Here is a 25,266-nt window from a genome sequence, read left to right as displayed (position 1 = left end):
ACCTATGATTCTGTGCTCTGTGAGGCCATGTCCAGTATTAGTTATCTTAGCTCTAACAGCCCATTGTGTGGGATTTCAAAATTTCCTGACCTGTGCTATATCAATCACAAAAAAGTGAATGGTCTACATTAGCCAAGATCTAAAAGTTTTTTGATACAGGTGATGTTTTTCTTGGGTTTGATATCTCTGTAGGAAAGAAAAAGCTGGGAATAAAATGATGGAAGAATGAAGCAGAACAAAAGTTGATATTTGCAATTGGATGGTAAATTTATTCCCTACAGATCTGGGCTTCTTCAATACAGGGGACATGTAAGGGGAGTGCAAAACTTCTTTTACTTCTGACATGGACTGCCATGGTTCATGTGTGAGGACCTCCTTGGTTGTGATGGGAAATAGAAGTAACCAAGAAAACCCAGCCCAGAACTAAGCTGGAGTTACAGATAGAAAGACCATGAAAACTAGCGTTGGAAAGGAACTCCTTCCTAAGTGCAATTGTCAAATTCTGGAGACCACTGTGGGTTGCTGTCACATTGCAGCTGGTCTAAAACCTCAAACTCAACCAGCCTGGAGGTGGGCAGGATACCTGAGTGAGTGATGATAGGAGGGACTTGAACAAACTCAGAGGATCCCAGCCAATCCATTGAACCCTGAGTGCAGATGGATCTTTGGCCAAGGCAATGAGTGACTTGGGACCAAAACCAATCCATGTGTATGCCCGGGAAACTCAAACTCTCTATTTAATTTGGAACAACAAAGGGGCTTTTGTCACATGAATCCCAGAGGGACGTGTTGTCTGTCTCTGAGCACGGCTCCAGTCAGTAACATAGATTGCCATGTTATTGGAAGGAAAGGAATCCCAAAGTAGTGGATAGGAAGGGAGCAAAACATCAGCAAATCAGTAGAAACTCTCTCTCTTGGCTTGCTAGCTCCATACTGTTAAGGGGAAGTTAAGGGGAATTATAGGGATGCTAGTTTCATGAGAAATAAAAACAAAGCGATCTTCTGAGTAATTCAAAACCCTCCTGGATGCCTCATCCATTAGATGGATTGAATGTTAAGGTGGGAGTTCACCAAAGTCCCTTGTTCCCTTGTGAGCAGGGCTCAGCCTCACACAGAGGGAAGGTGGGAGCTGGGCCGCTCTCTGGAGGGTGGAAGGGTCTTGTGGCAGCCTGGAGAGCCTGTGCACATTGGCAGGGAACAGCTCTGCCCTGCAGGTGCCCCCTGCCATGAGCTGTGCTGCTGCCAGTGCCCCGTGGAGCTGTAGGGCTGCTGAGCTGTGGGGCAGGGAGAGGAGCAGGAGGCTGCATGTGCAGCTGAGCCATTGCTGGAGAGCACAGGGCTCTGGGCTCCCTGCTGTCCCAGGACAGCCCAGAGGCCAGGCTGTTCCCTGGGAGCTCTGTGCAAGGGGGTCAGGGTGTGCCTCAAGGGGCTGCTGGCAGGAGCATGTTTCCCTGTGCAGCTATTGAGAAATTTCCTGGAAATGTGTCCCATGGAATAAGGTGTTTTAGGTTTTCATTGCGCCCTTTGTTATATTTTGTGTCTTCACTTTGCAGGCCTGACTGCCTACAGTATTGCCAAGAACCTTTGCAAGTCACCTCCCTCTACGCTCCTAACATCCAAGCCCTCGCCTCCCATCCGGAGGAGCTCTCTTTCCACCAAGCCAAGCATGATGTGCAGTGGAGAGAAAGTGAAAAATACCACGGACTACAAATATATCACCAAAAAGAAGCAGGAGCTGAGTTCAGAGGGAAAAGGGAGTAAGGTAAGGAGACCAAGCTAAGTTCTATGGGATAGATTTTCACTTTATGCACTATACTGATTCCTAGAGAGGCTGATCACGAACAGAGACTAGACAAAGTTAAAAAACTAAAGTAGGTACTTATTAATAGGCATTAAAAGGATACCCCTTGGGCAGTACAAGAGCCTGGCTGTGGCTACACCCAGGATGGATCCTAGATCCCACTTAGGAGCTTTTGCAGCTTTTTAAGTTTTTGTCCATTTATATATTGGGGCTTAATGGTCCAATTACAGCTCCATGTCATCAAGTGCCATCCTCCTGTTCAACTCCCTTCATTTTGCCGTTGTTTATGATTTTGGGTAACAGTTGTCCTTCATTCTTCACCTGGAAAAGGATTGTCTAACTCCCCTGTGAACAGAACCTACCAACACTTAATATGAAGTTCTGAGTCTCACAGCAAGTCAGCACAGAATCTGGGAAATGTGAAAGCAAAACCTAAAAGAATAAACAGGATGGACTCTGAGAACTTATCTTGTGATGTGAGCCCATTAAAGCACCTTAGCCAAGGAAGAGCTCAGCTGGACACTGCACATCAGGCTGTCTTTGCACTGGGTGTGTAGTGCAGACTTCATGTCCCCAGAGTGTATCAATAACAGGAGAGCTCCTTGAATGGTTTCTGGGCTCTGTCATGGTTCCTCCATGTTCTTGTGGCTGTGAAAGCCCCAAGAAGCAGTCAGAGCAGCTAAATCTCGGCAAGTAATCCTTCTACGTTTAGGAACTTACGGTATCTGTGAACCATGTCTATGTCTTGGTGGTGATTTCTGTCAACTCTGTCTGGTTGGGATGGAAGAAGATGTTTGCTGGAACAGGCAGTCCTGCAAAGTCAGTTCCAGATTGTCTCTGTTCTGGAGTTGTACAGCCATGGCCTTCTACACAGTTGTCTGTGATGCTGTTTCTAGAGTTGCTCAGCTTGTGGGCAGCTGTGTGCTCTGGCATGGCTTTGTGCAGAGGGAAGGGATGGGAGGTGGCCATGGGGAGAGCAGCCCAGAGCCCAGCCCGACGATTGCCTTTGCAGCAGGGCCAGCAGCTGCAGTTGTTTTGGGTTTGCCGTGGGGTGCAAGAGGAGGCAGATGAACAACAGCTTTGGAACACAGAATGTCCCGTCAAAGGCTTGTGAACTTGATTTCAGCCTTGCTGACAAAGGGCCCAATGTATCCCTGACAGGATCTGATCCTTTCCCTGCAGTTTGAGCAGGCCCTCATTTGGCTCTTTAGCTATGCCAGAAATGCTGGGATACTAAGGAAGGGTGTGCATCTACCCCCACTGCCACCACTCCCCTTCCTGGCCGAGGCATGGGGGCCCTGGAGCAACTTGGGCAGGCAGAGAGCTTCCAGAGAGCAGCAGGGCAGGGAGCTGTGCTGAACTTCCTAAATGCCAGTGAGGCTGAGATGATGGAGGTGTGAGAGACGGAGAGCACCGAGCATCCTGAGAGCTCAGCAGCTTCTGGGCTCAGAGGCTGCTGGGGAACTGCAAGAGGGAAAGGCAACAGCAGAAGAAATGAGGGCCTTGAGAAAAGCAGATTTTCACATGCTGCAGAATGGATTTGTGGGAATTTGGCAAGAGATCAGCAGTGGCTGGGAGGTGCCAAAGAGGCAGGGAGAGAACCGTGATCTAAACCCATTCCCATACCATGCTAAAAGCCAGTGGAGGCAGTGGCAGCCCAGAAGATCTTGACACAAACATGTGGATTCCACCTGGGAACATAGCCACCCTTGCAGAGAAGTGAGCACAAGGAGAGAGGTCCCAGTGAAATGCATGGCTAAATGTCTTAAGCCATGAATGATTTCAAGGGTGGACACATCATTTGACCACCTTCTACTGTTTTTCCAGGATTCCTTGCTCGATTGCACTGAAGGGGATATGAAGAAGGGGTCACTGGGACCGCCTTTGATCCCCCCTATACGCAAGGCAGGAAGTCCCAGTGATGACAGTGCTGCACGGTCTCTGCTCAGCTCTGTGCAGCTGGATGATGAAGAGTCCCATGAGATGAGGTAAGCCAAGGTGCCTGCTGCTGCACTGTGCTGTTCAGCTCACTCTTCCCATCCCATGAGGGACGTTCTTTTGCACAATTAGCTGTCCCATGTATTTAGAAAAACCTCTGTGATCCTTGACAGTCTACTTCAGCACCCACAAGAATATGTTTGGACTCATATTAGCTGTGGGAAGGTGTCTGCAAATTCTGGCGCTGCTTCTTTTACTTTGAACACGGGGTGCTGTTGTTCATGTCCCAACACTTCCTTTGTTGTTAGGAGAAATATAAACAACCCACAAATCCCAAACCTGTATTCATTGGGAGTTACTGAAACAAAACTTGCCATGAGAACACTCTTTGAAAAGAATTATTTGCTAGGTGTAATCATCAAATTCTGGAGACCACTGTGTGTTTCCAAACACTTGGAAGGAAAGGGATCTCCAAGTTAATTTCAGGCATAACTTCTCTTTGCCTGGGCCTCCATTGTGAAATTAGATCCCACAAAGTTTTCAGTTATTAGCTGTGTAAGCCAATCAATGTTTCATATTGAGGTCTGGGCTTAAAATCATAGAGGACAAGGTACTAGATGAGTGTTATAGGGCTGTACCTAATGAAAAGATATTGGTTGGATATGTGGGAGAAGATGAAGCTGTCAAGCTTATCCAAGTGCTTACAATAAAGAAGAAGGCACAGAAGTATCATTAAAATGAAAAATTTCGATAGGCTTTTAAAGTGCAATTTGAATATCCTTACCTAGCAGGTGAGTCAGAAAAAAACCTTTTTCTTCTTGAAATGGCAAGGAGGTGGAACATCTTTCTCAGGACACAGCAGTGCTCTGACCACATGGAGCACGAGACTGGCCCCAGTGTAAGGCACGAGCAGGCAAAGTCAAGCTTTGGCAGCAGCACCAAAGTAGCTGCCCTGCATCGAGACTCGTGTCTCAGCTTAGCAGCTCTTGCTGCTTCAGAGAGGCTGTAAAAACCACTGGGTCCAAAAGGAGAGACAGCAGAATTGGAGAGATAGGATGTAAGTTGAGGAATGAGTGCTGTGGTTCACGTGAAGCTTGGTCAGTTCTGTCTGACTGCAGCAACTGAAAGCTTAAGGAGAATTAATGAGCTTTGCATCTTGTTGGGTTCATGTGTTGCATTTCCTCCTTCACCGGTGACCATGCTAGGAAGGTTTGCCTCCTTTCGTGTTACACCTCTTGTATCCCTTCTCTTTCTTCTTCCTCCTCATATGTTTTTTTGTCTTCCACTTTCTCAAGGCCGAGAAGCAGCAGCAGAATCCAAGAGAAGATGTCTGAAGATGCAGGTAGGTACAGGGCATGTCTGTCCTAAAATGACCATTGGAGTCTTGACTTAGAGGTGACATTTTAAAAGCATCATTAAAAAAATGCTTTTTCAAATTTCTGTAAATTCATTTCAATGCTTTCTGCTTTGATGGGCTCAGTTGAATCTGCCAGAGCCCTGTCACTGGGAGTGTGTTCCAGTGATGCAGTGAAAATCCCTCCAGTGGGAAGTGTTGAGTGGCAGGATCTAGAGTGGCACCCTGGGGGCCTGGAAATGCAGCACAGGAAAAGGAAACATTCCTCTCCATCCTGCATATGCCTTTTATCTCCCTGCAGGCTCTCTAGTGTTACAATTAGTAGAGAAAGTGGAGTAATTTAGCATGAGATGAGAAATGTTCCCACTCTGTCCTCCCACCTTTGAAGGAGAAAACTTTTCCTTGGGGCTGCCTCTGAGTTGTTTGAGATCTTAAGGCAGTTCATCAGCATTGCCTGGATTTACACTGGATGGCATATGGGAACACCTCCTGTGACAGAACAAGCTTGTGAATTTTCCAGTTAGGAGAAGGACACTTCCAAATGGATTGCAGGGTCTGAGTTTGTCATCCTCTGACAGCACAGCCCAAAGCCATCTATGGCAGGTTGACAATGACAAATCTCTTCCTGACTCTGTGTGTGTGTGTCAGTGCTGCAGGCTGAGGCTGGGGGAGGAGATGCCTTCTGCCTTGTCCCCCCATCCCTGCCTTGTCTGATCCCTGACAAATAGAATTGTTCCAGACAAAATGGGGTCTCTGGTGCATCTGTGCCAGCCAATGCTTTTGAGCTGAAAGCCTCAATGAAAGTTTTTTGTTGTTCCTTTCCCATCTCTGGGGATGAAGTGATAGGAGAGATGAAATTTGAAGACATAATTTTACTGATGTAGAAAAAGGGATCAGATCCCCTGATCCCTTGGCTGAGGATTAGTTTCTTCCAAATCTTGAGTACAGCCCCTTTGGAATGACTCCTTGATTGCTGATATGCAGGTGGAATGCTTAATGCACCTAGGGAGAAGTATTGCTCAGTAAGTTCAATCATATTTGTCCTGGATATATTCTCAGCCAGAAATGAGCTATAGCTTTAATCCTTACTTCTTACTGTTTTGTAATTGTCCTGACCATTCTACAGGGGAAATATAATCTTGATGTGAGACAGTTATTCTTCTTTTACTTTTTGGCTGATATGATTTTATCTTCTTTGGCCATGTACAGAATTTCTTCTCTTTGTTCTAACAGCTCTTTGGAAAAGTATTTCAGAATGACCCGCCCTCCTCTATTTCCATCAAGAAAAAATTTGATTTCTCAGTATCAGAATATTTCAGAAATATTTTGTGGCAGATTAGGTTAATGTTGGGCTTGGGTTTCACTGCAGGAAGGAAGGCAGGGATAAGACCCCTTAAACAGTAGAGTAAAAGTGAAAATTTTGGATGACCACTTTATTCCATACATTTACAGACTTTCAGGTTACTGGGGACATCTAATGGGGACAGCAAAGCTTCTTTTCCTCTAATGTGTGGTGCCATTGCTTATGTCCCAGTACTTCCTTTAGTGTAAAGCGAAATTTTTAAAAATCCCAAAAACCCAACAGAAAACTGAGTAAGAGTTACAGAAACAATGGCCTTGAAAACTACTTTTGAAAATGGACAGTGTCAAATTCTAGACACCAGTGTGAATTTCCAACTGTTTGAAAGGAAAAGGATCCTGTAGAAGTGAGGAGGCAACAGGCAACACATCAAGTCATGGAACCCTTCTCTCCTGGCTTGCCAGCTCCTCATTAGTCTGAGAAATTTCAGCTGAGGCTAGTTTCATGAAAAACAGCAACCAATCTGTTCATTAACTGAAATTTGATTTGAGTACCCCACCCATTACATGGGGTGACTTTAAAGATGTAAGTTTAATCAACTCACTTCTTCTCTTGTACCTCATCTACAGCTTCTTCGGAGTCAACAGCACAAAGGGAAAGAGCTGTTGGTGTGTGATAGGACCTGGGATGCCTCTGTTCCCAAGGAAACTCGCTGAGCTCTTCAGCATGAAGAGGTATGTGAGGAACGCTGGCCTTGGAATGGAGGTCTGGGCTCCTGGCCGGCCCGGGGCCTTGGCCCAGGAACCCTGGCAGAGGCAGCTGAGCAGTGCTGCCCCCAGGGTCACTGCCAGGGAGGAGGACAAGGGGAAGGCCCAGCAGGGCTCAGCCTCACACAGAGGGAAGGTGGGAGCTGGGCTGCTCTCTGGAGGGATAGGAAGGGTCTTGTGGCAGCCTGGAGAGCCTGTGCACATTGGCAGGGAACAGCTGCCCTGCAGGTGCCCCTGCCATGAGCTGTGCTGCTGCCAGTGCCCCGTGGAGCTGTAGGGCTGCTGAGCTGTGGGGCAGGGAGAGGAACAGGAGGCTGCATGTGCAGCTGAGCCATTGCTGGAGAGCACAGGGCTCTGGGCTCCCTGCTGTCCCAGGACAGCCCAGAGGCCAGGGTGTTCCCTGGGAGCTCTGTGCAATGAGTCAGGGTGTGCCCCTGGGCTGCCTCAAGGGGCTGCTGGCAGAAGCATGTTTCCCTGTGCTGCTATTGAGAAGTTTCCAGGAAATGTGACCATGAAATATGGAGCTTAGATGCTTCAGTTTTGCATTGAGGCTTCTGTTACCACTTTGTGTGTCCATTTTGCAGATCTGACTGACTACAGTGTTTACAAGAAGTTTTCTCTGGACTGTCCTGCTTACAGTAATGTCACGAATACAAGCCGCAGCAATTAGACAGAAATTTTGATGGAAACCCGGAAGTGCAGCTAATACTCGGGGGAGGCTAATATGTGAATAATTTTCTGACATTTACAACCCTAGACGTGCCAGCCAGGGCGCCGAGCAAGCACCTGCCAGTAAAATCTGGCATTTCGCGATTGTTACAAAGTGTTACTCTGTTGCCCTGGCTCCCTGCAGGCAGCACGGGGGTGGGGAGAGAGGCGGGAGAGCTCTCTTCTTCCCTCCTCTGCCGCAGCTCGGGGGAGAGACAGGGGGAACCCCGTGCCGCCATTGCCGCAGCTCGGGGAGGAGGGGGCAGGCCCGTGCCGCCATTGCTGCGGCCCGGGGAGGCAGGGGGGAGCCCGCGCCGCCATTGCCCGCGGCTTGGGGAGCCGGCGAGCGCCCCACGCCGCCACGGCCCGCGACTCGGGGAGGAGGGGGGGGCTCTGTCCCCGCCCTCCGCCGCCGTGGCGGAAGCAGGGGGTACTCCGTGCCCAGCCGGCGCCACGGCGTGAGCGGGGTGGCGCTCTCCGTGCCCGGCCGGCACCATGGCGTGAGCGGGGCCGGGGCGAGCAAACCCAGAGGCGGCGGCCAGCCCCGAGTGGCAGCGCCGGGCTGGGCCACCTGGCCCGTCAGCAGCCCCTAGCGGGCCGAGCCTGCACAGCCTTAGTTGAGCCAGTAAATCCCCTGCCATGCCGTGGTTCTGTTAGTATTTGGCAACTTTGTTGCACGCGGGTCCTCGCTGTGAACCACAGAGCGGCTTATATTCAGGTGCGGCTTATTTATGGACAAAGAATGAAATATTTGCCAACACGCAGAGATGCGGCTTATACTCAGTGCGGCTTGTATTCGTGAATTTACTGTACATTTACCCACAAAATCCTTGCCTGCCATCCAGAAGAGCTCTTTCCTCCGCACTCAGGAAGAAGCTACCACCTGCACAAAGAGATACTAAAGAACAGGATTCATTCATTAGCCTTTATAGTTGTAGATGTAGATGTAGTTCTGATAACTAGCTGTACATTTGGATAAATGGGTTTTACTGTTGGAGTGTGAGAAACAGGAGTCTCTCTGAGTTCCTCAGAGAGATCTTTCTGATCTTCCTCAGAGAGAGATCAGAATGCAGGAGGTTAATTAAAGCCTTGAGATATTTATCTAAAATATATTAAGCCACTCATACATGAAATAGAGGTGTAAGCTTAAGTTTTAAGTAAGTAAGTAAGTTTAAGTAACTGAGAATGTATTTTAAATGCCTTAATGAGCAAAAGCCTTAGAATTTAGTGCAAAAAGCTTCAAAAACAAGCCTCAGTGAGAGCTCCAAAACATACTTCTAGACGTAATAAAAGTATGCTAAGTATATTGCTTACATTCTTTAGATAGAAATAGGCTATATGCACAAGTTATGCGTAAATTTTCGTATTATAGAACTAGAATTCTAAGAGGTTTCCAAGTTAGATGCTCAGGTACATGTTTTTAGCTCATTGGGTAATTTGTAAATAACGATCCATGCACTGGGGAGAGACTCTCTCTCACTCTCTCCTCACCACCATCATCACTGTCTGGAAGAAGATTGGAGCTGCTGCTGCACCTTCTGCTTCTCATCAGGACTCAATGCCAAAAGCTTTTAACATGGACTTCAACACTTGGACACTTGGTCTTTTGGACTTCATGTGCCTTTACAATAAAGAACTTCAATCAACAACTGCTTTGCTCTTTTGAAGACTTAAACCACTGAAAATCTCAACATTTTGTTGTATCTTTAAAATTTTGATCATATGTTTTTAATTGTATATACTTTATTTTGATGATATACTTTGTATTTCTTAATTAGAAAAAATAATAGGTTTTTTTAGAAAACAAGCACGGAATTCAAGATCAACACCTGCTAGCCTAGAGGAGATGTGCTGTGGTTATGGGAGTGCAGTTCACTTGGTGTACCATGTCGCACCCATACATTTCCTCTCCGGGCCTCTCCTCTTCCTCTTTTACCATGTTTTATTTGTGTCCTTTATTCTGTCATTTGTGAGCTGGCATTACAATGGGCCACCTATTGACAGGTTTGGTGGACAACGCAAACAAAAGATCCAGCATAGTCAAATGTTTTCCACCTAGATGTATTCTGTGCTCACAAAGGGTCTGAGCAAGAAACAAAGAGAAGTGTGCCCAAATCCCAAAGCTTTGCTCCTTTGCAATCTCACCCAAATCTGGCTCAGAGGTGTCTTCAATCACAATTTCATAGGTAAGAAGGGGACATGAGAAAAGATGCACTGCTTTGGAAAAGACATTTGTATGTGTATTTAGCCAGGACAGCAGTCCAACAGTGTTGTTTGCAACTCTTTTGCAGAAGGATGAGTGGACTGTGAGGCCAACAAGTGACAAGGGTTCCTCAAATCTGTTTATACTCCTGGGTGGCATTCAGCTCAGAGCTATGGGATAATATCCTAGTTCATCCCACACACATTCTGCCTCCAAAAAATGCTTGGCTTGGCATATTAGAGTGTAATGAATAGGAAAGTAATAAAATGGGCAGTTAAACTTGTCACTTTGGAATGACTCTTCTGCTTTCCAATGTCAACCCTGTATCTCATGCTCCCAAGGCTTGTTACAAAGAATTGTTTGACATTGCTTAAAAATTCACAGGGAAAGTTATCAGGAAAAATCAGACAGAATATTAAGCAACAGCTTGACAGATTTGTTGACAACATTCACACTAGTACTGGCTAGTCAGTTAAGGTGCAACAAGGAAAAAAAGAAACAAAGAAAATGCAGTCAAACCACAAATGAACCAAGAACTGCCTCTGTGTGTGTCTCTGTGTGTGTGTCCATGAGTTTACATTCGTTTGACAAAGGGACAGAAAGGACAAGGATATAAAGGAACGCGGCCTAAAAGCTTAGCAGCACTCCAGCTGAACAGGAGTTAACCTGGAGCCTCCAGGAGAGGGGCTGTGGGCCCAGGATCCATCGCTGATCGGCGATCCTGCCAGTGCAGCACACTTGAGAGCTCGCTGGCTCTGAGAGGCCCCGCTCCGAGGGAGTTGCTGCTGGCAGCCACTGTGGTCCAGGAGAGCTCCAAGGGCCTCCTTTGGGACCTGTTCTTGGCCACAGCAGAGTGGGCCTCAGCCAGAAAATGCTTCGTCATGGCCACACTTTGGGCCAGGCCTGTCTTGGAAAGTGTGACAAGAAGGATGTTGTGCCATCCAGGCAAGGAAAGCAGTTTCCAAGGCTGTTCATCGGAAACGCCAGGAGCTCCTTAGACAGCACAAGTTCCCGGGAGCACTCCATGTTTCGGATAAGCTCCGGAGGAGCTGAGCCCAGGGGCTGTTCAGCAAGGCCGAGCCCAACAAGCGTTTCTCAGATCACAGAGTGGCCTGACAAGGCCGGGGGGATTCACCACCACAGTCTGAAGCATGAAGTTTTGATGTAGGGTAAAAAGCCGTGGCCTAGTGGAAGTGGGCCATTTCCTCGGGCCTGTGGGAGAATCACAATGCAGATCCTTGTGCTACTGTTTCCCTCTCTCCTCACTTTTTCAAGTTCTTGGTGGCAAGACCACTTAGGTTAGACACACAGCTCACAAGAAGTGCTCCTGTAGATTTTTGCACAATGAATTAAAGTGAGATTACACATCTCAAATCATGTTCCATTATGGTTAAAGTGACTGATCTGAGGAATTTCTGGAGCAGCAAACTTGCTTCCTCAAATATTTACTGTGCGTGGCATAGAGCAAACAGGAAAGATTTACTGTAAAAAGTATGGGCCCAGCACTGCTCTTTTGACAAGTTCTGCCCTGAGCTTTCCTTAGGAAGATCTGAAAGGTTCAATGTCACCAGCAAAAGCTCCTGCAGTGGCTGCTCGCCTGCAGAGCAGAGCTGTCAGCTGAGAAAGTGCTGCCACAAGCAGCAGCTTAGCCAGGACAGCAAACCAAGAGCTGGGAAGGAGCTGATCTGAAGGCCAAACCTCCTCAGCTCCTTCCAAGAGGGCTGGAACAGTTCCTCATTCCAACGAGGTGGAGTGCTGGACACCCCAGCTCTGTGTGAGGACTGGACACAAGTTTGCTCCCACTGAGTGCTGGGATGGTTTCTGCAGGAGCTCTGGGCTCCTCTGTGTGCTGGACACAATGAGCAGAGAAGGAGCCAAGGGCACTCACACACCTTTGCCTGGAGCATAGCTCGGCCTGGACCAAACACACTGAAAGGTTTCCCCTTTGGCCCATGTCTCAAAACGTCAGGTCAGCTGTTAGACAACTCAGGTTGGTTTGGTGTCAAGGAATTTCCCTCAGAACTACTAGGTTTGTCTTCCTCTGTGCCTTCCCCTCAGCAGCCCTGGGGATGCTCCTATGTGAAGCCATCTGTCTAATACAGGTAGAGACACCCTAAAACAGGACACTATGGAACAAATAGTCTCCACTCAACTGTTCCAACAATCCCTTTCCAGGAATAGGAAATGAATACTAATAGATGGGAGTGGAATAAAATCAACAGTTTATCAACAAAGAGAATGTCTACAACGCAAGGAAATAAAGCAGCTAATTTATGGATATCAAATAGTCAGACCTCACCATCCCCCCACCACTGGAACAAAGACCCAAAATACCGGAGAAAAATCCCCCCATGACCTGCGTTACAAGATGACCCTGGGTTCTCTCTCTGGAAAAACAGGAACTGTCACGGAGCAGTTCTAGCAGCAGATGAAAGCTTGGTGGCTCGTCCAGCATTGACTTTCTCCCAGTGGCAGAGTTCCATGGAACGGTCACGGCAGGTGAAGCAGCTGGGCTGGAGCCCCTCGGTGCCTTTCCTTCCCAGCACGGCTCAGCTCACAGACTCTTGGGCTGGGAGCGGGGCTGCTGCGCTTCTGCCAGCACCATGGCCCTGCTCTGGGACAAACAGTTTTCTGCTAGGAGAGCCCTGCATACTGCTCCACACATCTTTCAGAAAGGCCATAAAACCAACTCCAAACACTCTGCCTACAGCAGCTTTCCACACAGAACTCAGAAATCCAGGACAACTGCAAGTGAGTGTTGGAAGGGATATGTCCTGTTCCTGCCAGCAGAATTGTTGGACAGTTTTTGTTTTTCCCATAATTTTGGTGACATCCTGCCACCATTCACAATCTACTTCTAATATCATTTTTTACAAATGTCACATTGATTCCTTCCCAATCACTGTCCTGGTGGCTGCCCCCTTCCCTTTTTCCTGGGGTTCCCTGCACTTTTTCCTTTGGGGATTGTAAAAACTGCCATTATTCTTGCCTGTACCTTTACTTTTTCCTCATTCCTCCTTTCCTATCCTTCATATATCAGAGGTGCCTTTCTAACCACCTCCTGCAAGGGTTCACTCTGCCATCTGTCCCTCCGTCCAGCTGCAGTGTCCTGATGTCCTGGTGCAGCACACCTGTCCAGGTCCCCGGGATGCTCTCCCAGCGCCTCATGCTCTGTAAAGAACCAGCTGCCAGCGCAGTTCAGGGAGCGGGCACAGCTGACAGTACCACGGGGACAGGCAGGGGCTGGGAAATCCTGCAACCTTATGAGGCTGGGGAGCAGCCCCCGTCCGTGGGGGTGGCAGGGTCAGGCACTCCCCAGCACCGAGCCCCGACTGCCCCACAGCCTCAGCTCAGTCCTGCACCTCCCCTCTGGCTCCAGCACTGGCCCTCGCCCATGCTGCTGGTCCTGCATTTCCTCACCTGACCTGAGCATTCCTCACCATAGAGAAAGCCCATTAAGCCCTGAGTGTGATAATTGATACAAGATTTGTGTTAGGCATAAAAGTATTGAGGTTTGTATAAACCAGAATACTATGGTCTAAATGACACTTGATACATGAAAAATGTGATTAAATAATTCTGTTTGAAATCCCCCTGTTATGAATATTGTTTCTAAATAATTTTTGTCTCCTGCCACTTTGTAAAATCAGACTTTCCAATAGTCCAACAGATTTTGCAAAATCAGATTCCCTAACTTTGTTTTATCAATGACTGCCTCTCTACGAAGACCAGAACTTCCCGATTAGCTATGGGACTGACTCCTAGAGACTTTCACACGGATGTTTATTTCGGCCATCATTGCTTGCCTGCCACAATTATGACATCGAGGAAACAAAAATTATTGATTAGCACGAGGGACTGCACTATAAGAAGAAGTTGCAAACCAAGATTCAGTGGGGCGTGGGGTGGGCAGTGACCTCTCACTTCTCCCCAGCACTGCGTTGCTCTGTCCATATAAAAGAAAGCAATCTAAATTTTGCTAAAAATCAGGACTTTTGTTTATCATTTACAACATGAGTATCGATCAGACAAACCCAAATCCTCCACCCTGGCTCCATAATGGCCTGGGGAGGGTGGGGGCATAGGAAAAATACCTCCATGATTCTGGGATACCTCCACTCCTCATCCTCTGGCACAAAAAGAAACTTCGCACCAAGTTCCACATTGCAGACGATATCTTTTGGCAGCCTGCAACTGTCTCAACAGAGAATGAAAAGAGATGACAATACTGACACCATTTCTCTTTTCTACTTGAAATTTAAATGCTCCACTCCCGTCCACACTGTCAAAACTGCCAGAAGAGGCAATTCTTCCCCACAAAATGCTTCATCTCACCCAAAGAAGAAAGCCAACAGTCATGTTCATTTATACATTGCATAGTTGGTTATTTCTCTAAAGGAATTCTCTTCGCTTTTCATTTCTTTCTTTGACCATTTCGTTCCACGGGGCGCGCGGGGCTCCTCCGTTGGGTTCGCGGAGGCCACGGACGAACAGCCGCGCGTTTCGGTGCCTCAGCAGCAGCGGCAGCAGCGCCTCTGTCGATCGCTTTTCCTCTCGACTTCTCGCTCGCTCTCCGTCCCCTTCTCCCTTTCACATTCCCTCTACTCCAGTTCTGTCCGTGTTCCGCCTCTCCCAGCCCGGCTCATGACGCGCCCCGCACGGCGCCCCTGGGCGAGCCGGCCCCCTGCCCCTCCCTGCCGGGCCCGCCGCTGTGCCGTCCCCGCGGGGCTCTCTCCCTCCTGGTTGTAGCACCTTTTGAAGAGCCTCTGGAAGAGCTCCTCACTCTGCTGGTGGTGGTGGTGGAGCAGCACCCTCTCTTGGCTCTGCCTGGCGCGGGCCCCGGCCCCGGCCCCGGCCCCGAGCGAGGCCCCTCCCGTGGCTCCGCCCGCAGCCGCCCCGCAGCCGCCCGGCTCCCGCCCCATCGCCGGCAGCTTCCCCGCTCCGAGTCCCGCCGCCCGTCAGCTCAGCCGCCGGCCCCGAGCTGCCAGAGCCCGGGGCGGCTCGGGAAGCAGCAGCGCCCGGGGCGGGTGGGTGCCCCGGGCAGAATGGCGAGAGCGCGGTGCCGGCTCTACCGGCTGGGCCCGCTGTTGGGGAGCGGCGGCTGCGGCACAGTTTACGCCGGGACCCGGCTCGCCGACGGCGCCCTGGTAAGAGACGGGGCCGGCTCAGAGGCAGGAGGGAGGCGGTCGGCGAGCTCAGCCTACGGATTGCCTTGGCTTGCAGGTGGCCATCAAGCGAGTGCCCCGGGATCGCATTGGGGAGTGGGCGCGGCTGGTGAGTGAGCGGGGCCAGCGGGAGCAGCCAGCAGGGCGTGCCGGGCGGGGCTAAGGCCAGGCCGGGCAGGGTGGGAGCCGGGACGCTGCGAGGGGAGCGAGCGTGGAGGGAGCGGGGGCCGTGCAGCATCCTGGGCCGGGCAGTGCTGAACTGCAGCAGGGCCGGGCACGGGGGGCCGAAGGCACGGAGCAGCGTCGGCCCCACTGAGGCATCGCGCTCCCCCCCGCAGCACGACGGCGCCCTTGTGCCCATGGAGCTGGTGCTGCTCTCAATGGTGTCGTGCCCTGGCTTCCGCAGCATCGTGCAGCTCCTGGACTGGTTCGAGCTGCCCAACGGCTTCGCCCTGGTCATGGAGCGTCCGGAGCGCTGCCGGGACCTCTGGCACCTGCTGCACGCAGGGGGGTTCCTGCCAGAGCCCGTGGCACGGGGGGTGTTCTGCCAGGTGCTGCAGGCCGTGCGGCACTGCACCAGCCGCGGCGTGCTGCACCGCGACATCAAGCCGCAGAACATCCTCCTTGACCTGGTCACCGGCAAGGCGAAGCTCATCGACTTCGGTGTCGGCACCATCCTGCAGGACACCCTGTACACCCGGATGGCAGGTGAGCCCAAAGCCGGGGCCCAGCCGGGCAGCGGAGCTTCTCCCCTTTGCTGGCACAGGGGGAAGATGGAGGGAGGGAGGGGGAATCCTTCTTCAGCCGGCTGCAGCCAAGTTGCTTTTTGCAGGGGCAGGGGCTGGTTGTAGTGCAACTGGCTGGGAGGGAGGGAGGGAGCAGCATCGGCCTCATGAGCTGTGCCCGTGTCCCATAGGAACGCGGAGGTACTACCCGCCGGAGTGGATCCTCTTCGGCTGCTACCACGGCCAGCCAGCCACCATCTGGACCCTGGGCATCCTGCTCTATCAGCTGGTGTGCAGGCACCATCCCTTCAAAACCAGAGAAGACATCGTCCGGGGCCAGCTCTCCTTCCTGCCCCGGGTGTCTCAAGGTGGGCATGTGCCTGGAAGGCAAGGGAGGAAGAACGGGTCGGGGACTGGGCAGCTGGCACATAAGCGTCCTGCTCTTGCAGCTAGGCAGGAGGTTGATCTCCTGGGCTTAGCTGGAGGAGGCGGCACCTGTGCTTCTGTGCTGCTTTTCTTCCGAAAGGGAGGATGGATGGGAAGCTCTGGGTGCAGCTCCGAGCACTCCTAGTGAGGTGTGGGCACCGTGGAATCTGGGAGAGGGTGGACAGGAGCTGACCAGCGGTTTCTGGTTTCTCCCTGCAGGGTGCCAGCCCCTCATCAGGTGGTGCTTATCCATGGACCCTGCAGACAGGCCATGCCTGGAAGACCTTTTTGAGCATCCTTGGGTGCAGCAGCCCCACCTGGCCCAGGAGACAGCAGAGATCCATCCCTCTGCAAAGTAGGATCCAGGAGCTCAGCACGTCCCAGCTGCTGGCATCTCGTGGTGCTCCAAGAAATGCCCAGAGCATTTCCCTGCGGCTGTGGCATGGAGCAGAGAGCATGACCGAGGAGATGCTTCCACGGGTCCCCAGCGAGTTGTGGAGGGAGCGGCTCAGGGCTCCCCATCCTATTGGAGAAGTCGTGGCACAGAGCGGTGAAGTCACCACGGACTGGAGAAGGGGAAACATCCCCCTGCAGCTCAATGGCATCATGATGTCCCCACAAGCCGAGGCACAGCTGGCGTGTTCTTCTGCAGCACAACGCGGAGCCAGAGAACGCCGTCCTGGAGCTGGACACTGGTGGGACAAAGCTAATGGGCTTTGCTTGCAGCCCCTTCCTGGAGGACATGCTCTGCACCCCGACGAAATCAAGATGAGTCCCCAGCCGGCGCAGGGGCGGGGGGATGCTCGTGCTTCCAGGCACGGCAGGGCTCGGCCTGGCCACGCGCCGGAGGTTCCCTGCTCAGCGGCAATGGGGAATATGAATCTCTCTGCCGCCCGTCCAGCTGCTTTTTGGCGGCATAGGGGACGGATGTTGTGGAAGGGGACCCGGCTCCTGGCCTCGCTGACAGCTTCTGCCAGTATGCCTGGCGCGGGCTGGGCTGGGGGCAGCCAACCTGACAAAAGCATCCATCCATGTGGATGGGGAGCGACAGGGGGGGATGGGTTGTGAAGCCCTGCCCCAGCTGCTCTGCTTTGCAGGCCCTTGAGGAAGGGATGGGCTTATGAGTGGGAAAGGTGGGGTTTTTCCCCACGTGTGGACAGGTTTCATTCTCGCATGGAGTGGTCAAACCCTCCCCAAGCCTGTGAAATGCTGATAACCTTTGGCGCTTTTTTTCATATCCAGGTCTTGTTTTGAATTGACTTTCATGCAATTGTTCTTTGATATCTTCAGGAAGATTGCACCTGGTGCCCGGATGGGGTGGGAAAGCGCTGGCACTGTCCGTGGAGTCCATCCAATGCCGGTGCTACCCCGGGGGGCCATGGAGTGCAGGGACATCCCCTTCAAGAAGGACAGGGACCTCGTGTGGGATCGGCTCCTCTCCTGGCAGCAGGTCTCCAGAGGTGGGTACCCGGTTCCAGAGCACAGGTGGCAGAAGGCCTTGGGGCAGACGGCAGTGGGCACATGAGAATCTCGCTCTTGCAGCTGCTGAGGAGGTTGCTGTGCCGTGCTTAAGTGGAAGAGGTGGAGCGCGGCCTGCCACGCTGCTCTCCTCTAAAAATGAGAGCATGGGTCGGGAGGTTTGGGCTCTGAGCACAGACAGCAGCCTGGCCCCCGCCCAGGTTGTGGTGGGACAGGGGAGACAGGAGCCTGCTGCGACTGACCGAGGCTTTCTGCTTTCTCTCCTCAGGCTACCAGCACCTCCTGCCCTGGAAACGGCACCGCTCGGCCTGCCAGTCTGGGAGGGCTGGAGGGCAGCAGGTGTTCATTTGCTGTCAAAAATAAATCCTTTTGTTGTTGTCATCGTCATCAGAGTGTTAGTTCCATCCTTTTCTGAGCTTTTGCTCCTTTTTCTCCAGGGTAATCCTTTTTTTCCCCTTCCTCAACCACTTGGTATCATTTGGAACTTGTGGGTTAAGTAAGGTGAAAAATTCAGCAACAGCTCCTGTTGCCAACTGCAGGAACCCATTTAAGAACCTGGAGCTGCCAGGCAGGCCCACATGTTACTTGGAAAGGGAAGTGGTTTGCAGGTTGTCTTGGTTTGAAAGACAGTTGGCTGCTAAGAAATGCAGGAGCCTCTCTATGCAATGAAGGATGTAAACCCCCTCCCTCCAAATTATTATAATTTTGAAATTAAGTGGCTCTCAGGTAAAGAGATGGGAATAGGAATAACAGGTCTTTACTAGGAAAATTAGTCAGAATGAAACCTGACAGTCCATCAGTCAGGGTATTGGTAGTAGTGCAATTAAATTGTGGCTCGTCCAGCATCGACTTTCTCCCACTGGAAGAGCTCCATGGAACGGTCACGGCAGGTGAAGCAGCTGGGCTGGAGCCCCTCGGTGTCTTTTCTCCCCAGCACGGCTCAGCTCTAGGAGAGCCCTGCATACTGCTCCACGCATCTTTCAGAAAGGCCACAAAACCAACTCCAAACACTCTGCCTACAGCAGCTTTCCACACAGGGCTGCAGAAATCCAGGACAACTGCAAGTGAGTGTTGGAATGGTTTTGTCCTGTTCCTGCCAGCAGAATTCCCCATCATGATGCAATTTTGTTCACATGTAACTTGAGACGTGAGATTTTTTTCTCAAAATGTTTGGTGATGAGAAGGAAGCTTTGGAAGCATGAGGTACAGGGCTGGCACGCGAAAACATGAGCATATCCTCCAAAGTGATCAGCTTAATTGCCCATTTTATTATTCTTCTATTTATTCCACACTAATAACGGAAGCCAAGCTTTGCTTGGAGGCAAAACAGGCATGGGATGCACTACGGTCCCTTGAAGGGTCAGCAGGGCTGACAGTAACAAAGCAGGAATCTGCTTCATTGTGAACCACTACAGAGCTACATCCCAATGTGTGCTTAGGTAGCATGGTATTGTTAAGAGCTCCTTTCCTGCATGAGATACAAAAAGAAGGTCCCAAACTATCTTCTTTCAAGCATGAAGTAAAGAACTGATCCTGCTACCCTAATGCAGCTTTGGCAATTGTATTCTTCCCATTCATCTTTTGACAAAGACACTATTAACCAAAATGTAAGTATTGGTCTATTAGTGATACCCAAGTGCAACAGACAAAAGTTTCTAAAAATTTAAAGTTGGAAATTGTCTGTTTATTCAGTGCCGGGCAGCTGTGTGGGGTAACCCCCTAATACGAACTGCCAAATCACAGGTGATCACAGAGTCCATTTACTGACAAAAGTTTGGAATGGTGACATATGACAGCACCTCCCATTCCCCACTTGCTATGGTAATTAGCTTGAATGGCTATTAAGCATGTGTGGTTGGCTTCTTGAATTAAGTCTGGGCTGGTTTTTGTGGGGAGAGGGCCTCAAAAAGGGGAAGTAAGGGGAGTCTTCCCAGCCCTGAACTCTCGACCTTTTCTATCAATGACAATACAAATGGCTTCTGGGAGAACTCCAATTTCCTCCCTTTGCGACTTTGATGAAGTTTCTGGTTGCAATTGTTTGTGTTTCTTTGGATCCATTTAGTAGTTTCATCTTTTCCCATTGCAAGCACAGCTGAACAAATATAAAAAGACAGGCAATTGATTATTTACATTTCAGATAATTATCTCAAGCCCTGTTTCTTCTACTGTTTAATGATTTCAGCAAGGCCTATCTATCTCTCTGCATTTTAATTAACTCTAGCAAATGACTAACTTTTAACTAGAATCTTAATTTCTCTAAGATTAGTGTTTCAACAGTTCAGGTTTCTCCCCACACTCTTGCAATGCTGGCAGTTGCTGTTTCCCATTTACTGTTCTTCCTCAGAGAGAGATGGTACAGCTGCCGCTTTGAAACAGAAAGCCCTGGCATCTGGATATCTTGAAGGAGCATGAACTGCTGATTAAGTGTTAATATTGGCAGCTACCCAGATCTTCACTGACCAGCACTGTGAAGCACCAGCACGAGGACCAGGCATCATTCCTGTTTGGGGATGTTCATGTTTCTGGTGTGCAAGAGCAATGACTTTGAGGAGGGATAAAAATGCCCCTATTCAAACAGGGAGTGTGCAAGGAGATGTGAAGTTTCACTGCCTTTTATAGGATATTTTGGAAAGATCTAAGAGAGTGTTGGGCATGGAAAAGACCCCTAATTTTGTCTCCAGAGGAATCCCCAAAGGACACATTCACTCTGCTGGTGATGGCAATCCCGTAAGCTCACGGACTCGCTTTCCCTGCAACACGCCCCCACTGCCTGGGCTTTACTAGGCCAGGAATAGACCCAGAGCTAAGCAAACACATGGAGTTTGACATAGAGCTTTTCCTTCAGAAAACCTAATTAACACATTCACATTCATTTTCTTCTGTAAAATCAGAAGCTGGCAACCAGGAGGACTTTGCTGTCAAAAGGTTACAGTTTGCAGTGGGCCAAAAAGTGTTTTTCCCAAAGGCAATGCAAATTGAAATGTGACATTTAAAAGCTTCAAATGATGATGAAAGGAAACTGTGCAATAATTTCTGCAAAGGCAGCAATGTCAATGATCATGCAGCCCAGCAAGAGCTGCAGCTGAATCCAGAAGTACTTGTTCCAGGGATGCAGGAATACATGACACTGGCAAGCACTGATCCAGGGTAACAAATGAGCCCATACCCCTGGGCTGAATGGATCCCAGGCTGCAGGATAGAATTGAGGAACCATTGGCAAATGTTACTGACATCACAGTCCACTCATCCTTCTGCAAACAAATTGCAAACAACACTGTTGGACTGCTGTCCTGGAGAAATGCACACACAGATGACTTCTCCAAAGCAGGGCATCTTTTCCCATGACCTCTTCTCACCTATGAAATTGTGCTTGAAGACACCTCTGAGCCAGATCTGGGTGAGATTGCAAAGGAGCAAAGTTTGCGATTGGGGCACACTTCTCTTTGTTTCTTTGCTCAGACCTTCTGTCAGCACACAATACATCTAACTAGAAAACTTTCGACTATGCTGGATCTGTTGGGTCCAGTGTCCCCCAGACATGTCAGTGGCTGGCACTGTTACAATTGCAAGTTATAAAGAGCAGCACAAATGACACAAAGATAAAAAGGCAAAAGAGGGAAAGCAGAGGCCAAGTGAAGAAAGAATATGGTGAGACACAGCACATCAAGTGAGCTGCACTCAGATCCTGGACTCACATTCTCTTCATGGTTTTTTAAAAACTTTATTTAAAACATAAAAAACCAAAACATATCATCAAAATAAAATAAATACAAATCAAAATAATCATCAAAATTTTAAAGATAAAATTAAAATATATTTATTCAAACCTACCGCTATCAGAACATAAGTACATGTGTAACTATAGATGCTAATGATAACTAATAATACTAATAAATACTAAAAATCCTTTTCTTCAAACACTTTTTGGATAGGCAGTTTCTTCATGAGCTTGGAGGAAAGAGTACTCTTCTGGACGGAAGGCAAGGACTTGATGGCTAAGAAAACATAGGAAACACCCAGGGAAAAACTTCTTGGCAAGAGCGGAGCAGGTCAGGTCTGCAAAATGGAGACACAAAATGCAACAAAGATTACAATGCAAATCTAAAGCATCTAAAGCTCCTTATTCCATGAGACACATTTCCTGGAAGCTTCACTTCTTTCTCCTTCTCTTCTGTCATGAACACTTCAGAAGCTGAGGGTCTTGAAAGCACCACTCAGTCCACTTCTCAGAAAGAGGAACTCCCTGGAGCTGCTTCTGGGACTCACATGCAGGAGGTCACAGGGATACCCTGTCACCTGCCATTGCTGTCAGCAGCGGCACCTGAGAGAAATCTTACTCAGTCCCACTGGGCCAGTGCCTTATCTCTATAGTCAGAACTGCTGCCATCCTGCTTCTGCCTTCAGCCAGCAAATCATCTTTTCCCACAGCTTCCTCTCTTCTCTCAAGATTCCCTTTGCAGCTCCATGGAGCAGCAGGCAAAGCGAGGAACCAGCACAGACCTGCTGCAGCTGGAGCACAGCTGCAGACCAAGGCCAAGAAAAGGCTGCTCTCAAATCCTGATCCTCTCTCTGCTCTGGAGTGGTTTCACCAGTGCCCTTTGGCCCTCTGGGCTGTCGGGGCTCAGAGGCTCTAGCAAGATCCACTTCTAACCTCCCTTAACGCTCAGAGGGAGACAGAGCGACCGGGGCCTTTCTTACCAGTCATCGCTGTCGAGCCAGGAGAGCGCCTGGAGCAGGGACTGCTGTGGCTCAGGAGAGGCTGTGTCCTTGTGCCCATGCCCACGGAGCAGCTCCTCTCGGCGCTCGGCACCAGCGGCCGTCTGCGAGGTCACTGTAAGGAGAGGGTGAGCCCTGAGCGCTGCAGCCCCAGGCAAGGCACCCGCCATGGAGCGGCCTGCAGCCCCAGCTCCCAGCCAGGCTTCCATTGCTGCACACGGGCCCTGCCTCACACACTGCCCTGCTCTCTGCCTCCTAGCGCTCCTTGCTTTCTCACAGCCCCCAGCTGGGCACAGCTCCAGGCTCAGCCTGACCATTGCCCACACAGCAATTGCCAGCTCCCAAGTGCCACAGGCAGCACAGCCAGCGGCAGGTTCCTGAGGCCGCAGAGCTCCCACTCCCTGCCAGACAGGGCTGGCCAGCGGGAATGGCTGCCCCAGGAGGGAACTCCCAGGGGCCTCTCCTGTCCCAGTGCCCTGATTTCCTCCAGCCCTGAGGACTGAGGCACTCTACAACTCCCTGAGGAAGGACCTGCAGCTGCCTCAGAACAGCACCAAGCCAAGCCTGAACAATCCAGCCCTGCTGGGCCCGGCTGAATCCCCATGGAGCAACTCCCAGGGAACAGCCAGACCTGACCCTTCACACCTACAGTGCCTCTGCTCACATTGACTTCAAACATTCTGAACATCAAGCAGCTGAGTGCACAAACATTTTAGCCTATAACTGGAAAAGGAGTAGTTGAAGGATTTTTTTCTTTCCAAGCATCAGGAATCTTTACTCTTTCTGAGGTACACACTGGCTGTATTTCAAAGATGCTGAGGTAAAATTTATTTGCCGTCAAAGCCTAAGCTTTCTCTTGTAGAAAAACACATTTTCTAGTCTAGAGAGTTGATAAAAAAGCCATCCAAATGCAAAGTGAGGATAAAAATATTCAAATACAGAAGCAAATTGTTGGCAGACGCACCCTATTGAGAATCACTTGTTATGGGTTTATCCTAATGAAATTTTTTGGTAAGGCAAAAACTTTACAAAGTATGAGAAAAATCAGATGATAAATGCATTTCTTATGAAACCCATTTGTCATCAAATGCAGTGTCAATCAATAATTTCATGTCCTGCACTCAAAAGCTCATTTTCTAATGTATAAATGAAAACATTAGATATGTCTAAAATGATGGAGTATAAATATGGCACAGAATCTAGACAAAATGCTCTAGACTCAGTAGGGTTTTTGTGCAACCTTGCATGCTCTCACAAATTATGGGGGAACTGTAACATCAAAAATATTCAGACGGGAGCTGATCTGGATGTCACTGATGTACCCCAGGCACTGACGTCAGTGATGTCACTGCAGAACTACGTAGACATACACATAGACATTCCACAGGAATGGAGAGCCACAGTCAGGCTCCTTCTGGTCAATACTGAACGTGGAAGTGGCATCACTAGAACAGAGCATTCCAAGGATCATTCCTAGCTCCCTTCTTTTACCTCACCCTACTTGGGATCATAGCATAGGCAGTCCATCCACAAAGGAGAGACAAGAGCCACTAGGGACTACCTGCTGTGCATTCCTTGCAGGCAGCAAACAGCCTGGGAGCACCAGGCAGCCCCTCCTGGCTGTCATCTGCTACACACGGCCCCTGTATCTGGGTGCAGTGACACAGGAGGCACTGTTTGCTCCCTCTTGGCATTGCAGGCCGTGGGATGGCAGCAGCCAGGAGCCATTGGGCACTTCTGGGAGTAGCAGCACGATGGCACCAAGGCACTGAGTGCCATGAGAGACAACCCTTGCTGGGATAGCAGAAAAGCTGGCTGCAGAGCTGGACAGCAGCACAGGCAGAGGGCCCCGATGGTGAGTGGACAACTGATGATGGTGGTGCTCGTAGGTGCACAGTGAGTGCACCCTGGCACACTGCCCCACAGCTCATCCCTGCTCTTACAGCTGCCTCCTGCCACCAGTGTTGTGGTTTGGACTACCAGGATGGGCCAAAGGCAGAGCTTAGGCCTTCACCACTGCTTTATTCAGCTCAACTTTCCAATGGATCTCTAAGAACCAACTGCTGCAGTACTACCAAGCTGGAGTAACTCCAAAGTAGATTTGCTGTTCATTCTCAGGACAGGCCATGGAGCAAAGATCCCAGCTGTGCTGGCTGAGGCAGGAGGCAGTTTGTGCTCCTTGTGCACATGAGGAAAAAATCTGCCATGGAGCAGGCTTACCTGAGGAGTTGCATGGGACTTCCTGATGGACCATGGGCATACTGGGCACCTTGTCCTGCTTCCTCAACACCTTCTTCCTCATGGCATTACCAGGCTGTTTTCTCTGCACACAGCAAGCTGTGCCGTTCACAGATAGTTGGGTACAGCCTGCAGGGACCAAAGCAGAGCTTGTAAGTGGAGGGTCCTGGACAGGGTGATGATGAAATGGGCCAGAAAACTTGCTGGAGCTGGGTAACATCTCTTGGTCATCCCAAAGAACTTCAGGCAGGACACTGGCCCACAAACATGGGACAAGGATCACAGAATCACTGAATCCTAGAAGAGTTTGAGTTGGAAGGCCACTTTAACCAGCATCTAGTCCAACCCCAGGAAGAAGGGACATTTTCATGTAGATCAGGTTCCTCAGAGCCCCATGTAAACTGGCCTTGAACACCTTCAAGGATGGATCAACAACAGCTTCCATG

At 50.0% G+C, this 25,266-nt stretch overlaps 1 protein-coding gene across 1 annotated transcript; it reads left to right on the top strand.

Annotated features, from left to right (window-relative positions):
• The first annotated feature begins 1,666 nt into the window (after positions 1-1,666).
• On the top strand, positions 1,667-16,838 carry LOC116994831 (serine/threonine-protein kinase pim-1-like). The gene is made up of 7 exons (XM_033056805.1): positions 1,667-1,762; positions 3,629-3,789; positions 14,708-15,177; positions 15,224-15,345; positions 15,575-15,944; positions 16,153-16,329; positions 16,607-16,838. The coding sequence occupies exons 1-7, from the start codon at positions 1,667-1,669 to the stop codon at positions 16,744-16,746; spliced, it is 1,536 nt and encodes a 511-aa protein (XP_032912696.1). The 3' UTR covers positions 16,747-16,838.
• Positions 16,839-25,266: the final 8,428 nt, after the last annotated feature.

This window comes from Catharus ustulatus, chromosome 3 (genome assembly GCF_009819885.2).
Source record: "Catharus ustulatus isolate bCatUst1 chromosome 3, bCatUst1.pri.v2, whole genome shotgun sequence".
NCBI classification, from domain to species: domain Eukaryota; kingdom Metazoa; phylum Chordata; class Aves; order Passeriformes; family Turdidae; genus Catharus; species Catharus ustulatus.
Note: the sequence above shows the minus strand (reverse complement) of the source record. Positions and strands in the feature narration are given on the sequence as shown.